Source organism: Metopolophium dirhodum, chromosome 4 (assembly GCF_019925205.1).
Source record: "Metopolophium dirhodum isolate CAU chromosome 4, ASM1992520v1, whole genome shotgun sequence".
NCBI lineage: Eukaryota > Metazoa > Arthropoda > Insecta > Hemiptera > Aphididae > Metopolophium > Metopolophium dirhodum.
This window is the reverse complement of record NC_083563.1, coordinates 2,958,124-2,966,795: the sequence shown is the minus strand read 5'-3', so window position 1 is coordinate 2,966,795 and position 8,672 is coordinate 2,958,124. Positions and strand designations below refer to the sequence as shown.

The 8,672-nt window shown below is 28.8% G+C and overlaps 2 protein-coding genes across 3 annotated transcripts; one reads left to right on the top strand and one right to left on the bottom strand.

Moving 5' to 3' along the window:
* The first annotated feature begins 453 nt into the window (after positions 1–453).
* Positions 454–1,205, top strand: LOC132942404 (zinc finger MYM-type protein 1-like). The gene is made up of 2 exons (XM_061010732.1): positions 454–543; positions 911–1,205. The coding sequence occupies exon 2, from the start codon at positions 929–931 to the stop codon at positions 1,193–1,195; it is 267 nt and encodes an 88-aa protein (XP_060866715.1). The 5' UTR covers positions 454–543; positions 911–928; the 3' UTR covers positions 1,196–1,205.
* A 973-nt stretch (positions 1,206–2,178) lies between these two features.
* On the bottom strand, positions 2,179–5,459 carry LOC132943304 (glutathione S-transferase-like). 2 transcript variants are annotated; one of them, XM_061012240.1, is made up of 5 exons: positions 5,089–5,459; positions 4,861–5,014; positions 3,408–3,575; positions 3,175–3,317; positions 2,179–2,554 (listed from the first exon to the last, which is right to left on the bottom strand). In XM_061012240.1, exons 2-5 carry the CDS (start codon positions 4,988–4,990, stop codon positions 2,387–2,389), a joined length of 609 nt encoding a protein of 202 aa, XP_060868223.1. In that variant the 5' UTR covers positions 4,991–5,014; positions 5,089–5,459; the 3' UTR covers positions 2,179–2,386. The 2 variants fall into 2 exon arrangements, with proteins under 2 accessions (XP_060868223.1, XP_060868222.1); XM_061012239.1 differs by having other exon boundaries at positions 5,194–5,456.
* Positions 5,460–8,672: the final 3,213 nt, after the last annotated feature.

The window sequence follows — 8,672 nt, the reverse complement described above, 5'->3', positions numbered from 1 at the left end:
GGAAACGCACTCTATGTTTAGAGCTGTATAACCTCAAGTCTAAGAAACTTTATTGAAGTCTCTGTCGATTACTCGATTCGTTATCCGTCATCCTAATACGCAGTCTACGGTTACCGGTTACCAGAATATAAATTAAACGATAACCGGTTACCGATCTCATTGATAACGGTTTTAAGCATAGGCGCAAATCGCAGGGGTGCTAAGGGTGCTTAGCACCCTGAATTTTATTTTAATGAACCCGAATCCCGTGATTATAACTTATAGTACTATTACCATCACATTTTCAAATTAATTACATTTATTAAAAATTCAAAAACAGTTTTATATTTATTTAATTATTTATAATATAATAATATGTATATGTCGAGTTTACGTCTGGATATATTTAACTGCAATGACGTATAAAACATATTATATAATATCATAATAATTGTGAAATTATGATATTAACGGGAAATAATAAATTGTTAAACATATAGGTATGTAAATAATAAAATTCGGAGTATCTATAATCTACGCAGACCGACCGCAACGACACTACAGGTATATAGTTTTATTTAATTAGACCCGCAGTGAGGAATTCCATAAAATAGGATTAAAATAATTTTGTAGCTTGATTGCATTCCGTCCCGTCGACCGTCACTATAATATAATAATATATATATATAATATTATCAAATATCAATTATTAGTTATTACAAACATAATATCATTGATTATAAATTATAAATAGTTTTTACTATTTGTATTAAAAATTATAATACCAGAACGGTTCCAAGCCCAATTCAAAGTCTTGACTTTATCAATTCATTATATTTTATTAACCATTACAAGGTTTGAAAAATATTTTTGAGTCCCTTTTAAATATTTTATTAAGTACATTTATATAATAAAATAATTCTATATTTAGGATTTGTTTTCAATAAACATGGAGTGTTTAAAGTCGGAAATGACAGTTGCTAGAAATTGTGCAATTCAACTTAGTAACAAATTTGGCTTAAAAGAGCTAAAACAGGTAATCAGTAAGACTGTTTATCCAAATCTGTTCAAGCTACTTCAAGTTGCCTTAGTTTTGCCGATATCATCTGCTTCATGTGAAAGAAGCTTTTCTGCAATGAGAAGAATAAAATCTTGGACACGTACCACGATGGGTCAGGAAAGACTATCTGACTTATCGATAATTCATATTGCTTAAATAAGTTTGCTGAAAATAAGCGCACGTTGCCTTTACATTTTTAATAAATAAATAATAATAATAAAATGTTTAGTTGTGTTTGTTTGATTTTTATTTTATATTTTTATTTATATAATAATATATGGTATAGTACTATTGGGGTGTGTGAGGGGCGAAGCCCCTCACGAGTTTGGTCTGTTTCCTCAAAAATGTTTGGTGCTTAAGCCCCCCTAATGTTTTTGGGTGATTTGCGCCTATGGTTTTAAGCCCTGGTTATAACAATATAAATATAATATAAAATATCCACTAATAAACTGGCGACGCTTAGAATCGTTTTTCGTATACTATCATATTATATCATTGATTTCAAATTAAATACCATCCATTATACAGTGACCCACTTGTAACCTACTGTACAGCAGAGCGACATCCACTTACCCACTTTTTTTATTAATTAATAATTAAATGAATAATAATTTATTAATTTAAGTTCTCATTTTTACAATATTGGATATTCAAGCGTATACCTAAAAACGATTTAACCTCAACTGATTTTTATTCTTTAGTTATTAATTTATTATACAAAAAAAAATTACCCTAGAAACTTGAAACTTTAAACTATTATTTAAATTACCATTTTCTGTACTCTGGGCATTTTCAAAATGTTAAGACAAACTTTTAGCTATTTATCTATATCATATTTTTTTTAGTTTTTTATGATGTTGATGAAAGTGTGAAGCTTGTTCATAAAGCTTGAAAATGTAATACATGATCCCACATAAGTTGTTATTATCGCAATTTAAAAATATTTAAAATGCATGCATGATTTTTTTTTTACAAGCATTTGAACTTCAAATATATTGACAAAATTCAAAAATTTGAAAATTATCAAGTAGTTAAAAATTTATAAAATATTCAATATTTATAGATAAATCTAATAAAAAAAATAACAACTCTTAAATCTTCAATAAGTATATGCCATATGGTAAGAAACACAAATTATATACTTGTATAATGTATACTTTATTAACTTCCATAAAACTTTTCAAGTGCTTTACTTTCATATAAAAAAAAATGAATACATTATTTTAATTATATTATTATAAAATGTGTAAAAATAAAATTCATCTGAATGAGGTCCTATTAAATTAAAAATAAATATAATCTTATTATTATTATTATTAATATGTGCTGTTTGATACTGTTTGATATTTAAGGATTATCTGTTGGTCGTTTAGCAACCCATGCCTTAATTTGAGGCACTTCCAATACTTTTTCTTTAAGTGCTATTAATTTTGGACGACCTTCTAATATATCAATTTTTGCCATAAAATTCAAGTAGTTTAAAATAGCTACAAAAAATAAATCGGCCCATGACAACTGAAAAAAAAATAAGATTATAATTAACAAAAAATTCTTTAATTACTTATAATTTATAAATATCTTATTAATTAAAATCTTAGTTATTACAAAAAAATGTAATTGAAAATGTAAATAAATAATTGACAAGCATGAATATATTAATGTTAAAGTTGAATTTTAATTAATTATAATAAATTAAAAACAAAGAAAATATTAAATACGCCTAACATTAATGAGACCAGAGGTTAAGTATAAAACCAAGTATTTGGTGAATAAAATTTAATTTAATTTAAGCATAGACAGTAGACACTCTTAGAGCCTAAAATAGACAAGGGGCACCTTGTAAGAGTTAACATTTGTAATTCACAATTTTTTAATTAATGTATTTTAAACTTTAAAGGAAGATAGTAAATAGATAAATGACAGTGGATATCAGGTATGGCAATAATTAGGATAACCTGTATCACTATCTCGTCAAATAAGAAACAAAAGATAGTTTATTGTAACTAAATAAAATTTAAGAAAATTGATTTTAAATTTGAGTTGTATCCAATATTTTTATACAGTTTTTATTAGTTTTTAGATAAATTATAAATAGGTTGAATAAATTAAATTTTGAATTAAAAGGGTAGTTTTACCTTTCCATTTACAAAGTATCCATTATTTTCTTCAACAATTTTTTCAAATTTATCCATATAGAATGGAATTGTTTCATTGATCAAAGGTGCATATCTTGCTTCTTTAGTTGCCTCATTTGGATCATATGCATATAATGCTATAGCTATAAAAATATTTATTATATTATAATACTTACCATCAATAATTTAAACAATATTTATTATAGTTAATAATCACTTAAGTTAATATTTACCTTGTCGTAAATCATGAATGTTATCAACAGCAATATCGATTAACATAGACTCCCAATCATCACTACCAGCTAATCCAGCTTTTTTGGATAAATAACGAGTAATAGCTGTTGATTGATTCAATACTTTGCCGTCAATTTCCACAACGGGCACTTTGCCAAATGGCATGGCTAAGACAAATGAAAACAATTTAGTACTTAATCAATAAACTTAAGTATATACTATCTATAATCTATACGTTATATAAATATCTATTATCGACCTAACAAAACTACAGACCTAAGAACTAATGAAAAGCACCTATCATACCACCTTACCTACAGTTAGTGGACGAGATAGAGTAAGAGAGAAAAACGCAGTAACGTCTCAAACGCATAGTTCTTTCTCTCTTGGCTACTTCGTCCACTGGTTACTCTCTCTAAGCACTGTCCATTAGTTTATAGATCTATGATCAAAACTACAATAATATGATATATTACAGACAGAGACTTCAATATTATATAGAAGTCTGTGATTACAGGTTAATAAATCACTATTAACCTTATACTCATAGACGAACAAGTTCTCTGAGTGACTGATGCATATTGCATACAGGCAGTTTTACATTATGCTTTATAATAAATATTTATAGTTTATACTACCACCAGATCCCCTATCATGGATCCGATTTCAGTTCACAGGTCCGGTCTGTGAGTATAAGGTCTATGTAAGCCACTTATATACATAACTGAATAATATATAACAAGGTATATATGCCTATCTAACTGTGATTATTATTTATATTTACCACAGATTTATACACAACAATTTCTGGATATCCTGGGTGTATATGAAAATACTATAAATTTCAATTAGATATAACTTTAAAACTAAGTCCAACATCCAAATTCTGATTTCACCAACGTTTTCAGCATACTTAACATACGTTAAAACAAAAAAAAATTGCGAAAAGGGTGTATGATAAAACGGAAAAGTTCCAATTATTTTAAATACATAAAATATCTACAGGGTTAAGAGGAGTCTCAGATATAATTGTGTTAACCTAACCTGTTTTGGTCCGGCGCCGTAGATGATTCTTATTACAAACAGAGTATACTCAAATTGTTAATGATTTAGATTTTAATAAGCAAGTATAAGTAATACCTAAGTACTTATAGTATTTAGTAAAAGTACCTATTTAAATATAATATAGCCTATAGGTATAGGGGCAAATTGTGTTTGGGATTTGGGGGGGGGGGGGCTAAAGTCTTACTTAGATATAATATTGAATAAGCTTAAAACAAAATGTAGGAATTGTTTTGGAGCTATGGACATTTGGGAGGCTTAGCCCCTAACCCCCCATCCCTCTATTTGTGACTATGCCTATAGTGTGTGTATATGTAGGTACATCATTAAGTGCTGTGTTCGCAGCTGAAGATATTAAGTGCCTACATATGAGTTTTCTTAAAAACTTACTAGGCTTGAGTGCAGGCCATTGTTCACGTTCAAAACGAAAGTCTTCGAAATCGATGTTCAAGTAGGACAGAAGGAATCTGATGGGTTCGGCCAGAGCAGTGATGTTGAAGTACGTGACTTTGTACGACATTTTTGAAAAAATAGTAACGACTTACTAAAAAAAAAAAAAACAGAAGTTTAATAATTATAATTTTTAAGTATTTAAAAAAACGTATATACAATTAATACTTTAAATTGAAGTATTTACTGAATATACTATATTAATGATTGTACAGCCCCGTACAGGAATCGAGAATATTATAATAGTAACAATAGTTTATAAAATATAAGTACCCAAGAGTGTGAATAATTTATCAAACGAAATTCCGCCAGAGTTCGTTAAACAGGTGTGCACGACACAACCGCGTACTGTGTAATGACTAGTTAGTAGTTACACTACTACTCTAGAATCTAGATCCTTTCGTGTTCAGTGTTGTGCTGACGCTCACTCTTGTGTCTACTGTCAACAACACTGACTGTCTATATAGGTATTAAAAAAATAAACCATTACCATTCTAACGAAAATAACAATATAAAATATCTCGTCTGGAGGTCATTTTTCTGGTATTGGGGTGGGGTAATGGTGTTTTGGTAGTCCATGTTGGGGGGGTTCGATCGGTGGATAGTGGCGACGGTGGGGTATGGTGCGGTTAGACAGCGGTAAGTGGTGAGTGGTGACTCACGGTCACGGTCGTGGATTCACATTCCACGCCCATTCGTAAATAACGATAACATAATATTATTATTTAAGTTGCATATTCACTTATTCCCAGTACTATTATAATATTATGTTCGTGTCCCCAGTATATTATTATAATAACATTAATAATAATAAATTATTGATGGCCGTCACAATACATGCATTTAGGATTTAGGACGAATGCGTGATTTCAGTGTTGCCAAAATGACAAAATAATATTACAACCTGTGAACTGCGAACGATGTACATACAAGATACAAATACGCGTTCAAGTCTTTACTTCAAGTCTCTCAGCTATAAAAATTTTAAATACCACGATAAAACTACAGAATTAATCGCGGTAAAAAAATCCAAAGCATAAAAAGTCTACAGTATAGATACCTAAGTCCTAAGCCTAAAAAGTCCGGTACATAGGTATATAACAATATACAAAATATAATTTGTATATTGTCATACAATTAATAATATATTTAAGAAAGACTATTCAGTATTTATTAATTTACTTATATTATCATGAAAAATACGATCTGTAATTTTAAAAACTTTCATTTAGTTTTTAATGAAATATTATTATACACCTTTATATCATCTACGATCTACAGCTGAATAGGTATATCAAGATATATAACAATAATAATAGTTAATATATTATAGAATCTAGGGAAAAAAGCTCCTTGCCAACATGGCAACATACATAGGCGGAACTAGACGTTTTTATTGGACTGGGCCACTTTTCCTGATCAATTCAGACATGTAGACTAGGCACCGACAACCCTCGGAACTTTTTTCTGTGGCCCTCCAAATATATTTCATGGTGTTTAAAGTTTTAATTTTATATCTTAAATTGTAATGAATAAAATCGAATCATAACTATTAAAGTGAGATAAGGTATGAGGGAGAACGTAATCTAGGTCGTATAATCTAATCGTTTATAATGTATATATCGCCGATTACGACAAATAGATACTTATATTAAATATAATACTTATAATATTTTATTCAAGTCTTTCTAAAATAGATTTTAAACGCATTAAAATTTAAAAGTTTTGCTAAAAAAATGATAACTGCTTTCTGTAGCACTTATATGTGTGAACAGACATTTTCAGTACTTAAATTTTGAAAAAATAAATATTGTTCACGATTAAGCGACGAACACGTGGATGCAGTTTTTAGAATATCAACAACATTCAATATGAACTAGCGGAAAAAATTCAAACTCAAAAATCACACTAGCAAAGTAGCAACTAAATTTTATACCTATATATTTTTTTTTGTATTAAATTTTTCTGTAAAATTTGTATTTTTTCATACTTATATTTCCATACAAAATAACTAAATATAATAGGAATACAATTATTAGTATTATATCATATGTACAATTTTTGACATTTTATGTCTTTGCTTTGGCACATATAATCGAAATCGAAAAACGTTACGTTACGAAAAAAATTGCAATATATAATTTTTCTCATACAAGATTCGAATTTGATATACGCGCTTATCACACGATAATTAGGTGCGACTGCATTGCTATGTTTATTTTTTAAAGGAACAGACAAATCTTGAAACAATTTTTAAAGAGATTAAAGAACTAACAAAAAAAATTGAAGACGGTCAGCTTGCTATAATAAATTCGCCCAACGTGACCACTAGAGACGTAAATGCAATGGCATCCATTAAAATCGGTCATGATTATATTATGGACGTGTTAAAACAATACTTTAATAAAGGCGAGACACCTTTTAACAGCATAGGCGGGGACCTAAATGGTTTTTTATTAACGCAGCCCTTGATGAAAAATTGAAAAAAATAAGGTTAAAAAGGTTGCCGACCCCTGATGTAGACTTATAAATAGTATGGAGGAGGGGGTGGAAAATTCATTGATACCATTTTTTTAAGACTAACTTGTGTATGATTGTTATTTAAAAATTCAAGTAATAATTATATATGTACATCGTAATAATGTATAATATAACATATAATGTTGAGTTCCTGCGTTGACAATAATTTATGTTTATTTAATGATGGAATAAAGTCAGGCGTGGGTATATAACATATTTTATTAATAATAAATGATAATTTATACAATTTTCTGAAGACAATAGTGGAACTGAAATAATACTAAGTGTTCATAGTTGTATGTTTTATTTCAATATTTAAAATATCTCATAACCACAACCGCACGTATTGGCACGGCATAGGCACCTTAGGGAGGGGGCGAGCAGGGCATTGTGTATTATATCCATTTAATATATTACGTACAATAGACATTAGACGTATAGTAGTACCAGTAGGTACCTACTGACTACTGTATAGATTAAAACCGGGCTCGATTAGTCTGGGCCAAGGCCCAGTTGGCCCGGGCGTAGGACGTTTGCGCATCGCTATTGTTATGAATGACCTTTTTTGTAGGCCGTTTGCGCATCACTATTGTTAAAAAAGGCATAGGGTGTTTTCCGATTGCTATTGTTACAAAAAATCTTTATATAGGCCGTTTGCGCATAGCTATTGTTAAAAAGGCATAGGGTGTTTTCCCTAGCTATTGTTACAAATAACCTTTTTATAGGCCGATTGTGCATTCCAAATTACGTATACCAGGTTTTATTTACACTTACGAAAATAATCGTCAATATTCATAATTCATATTTAAAAAAAAATTAAAAAATTAATATTCACATTTACCAAAAAAAAAAAAAAATATATGTCTATGGCAACATACACTAAACATTCAATGATTAAGAGGGTAACCGGATAAAAGAGCCACTATAAAGACTAAGAAGAGCCATGGATAAAAATGACACGGATTTATTTTTGTGCTACAACAATAAATTTAATACAATGTATAGTTATTATTTATTTTAAAATTGCTTATATAAGCAATAGCTGTCAAATATTCAAATAATATAATTATAATTAAAATGAGTCAAAATGTTCATTTATATTAATAATGTACCTTATAGTCAAATTGTTCCTAATAAATATATTTATATAATGTAATCCTTATAATAATTTATATATATAAAAGAACAGGCCTTTTTTATGTTCCAATTTTGTGACGACACTATTTAATATT

Coding starts and splice junctions, on each gene's coding strand:
- LOC132942404 (XM_061010732.1), top strand. CDS start 929: ATGGAGTGTTTAAAGTCGGAAATGACAGTTGCTAGAAATTGTGCAATT.
- LOC132943304 (XM_061012240.1), bottom strand. CDS start 4,990: ATGTCGTACAAAGTCACGTACTTCAACATCACTGCTCTGGCCGAACCC. Junction 3,318..3,407: donor CATTCATGATTTACGACAAG/GTAAATATTAAC, acceptor ATATTTTTATAG/CTATAGCATTATATGCATAT. Junction 2,555..3,174: donor GATACTTTGTAAATGGAAAG/GTAAAACTACCC, acceptor TTTTTTTTTCAG/TTGTCATGGGCCGATTTATT.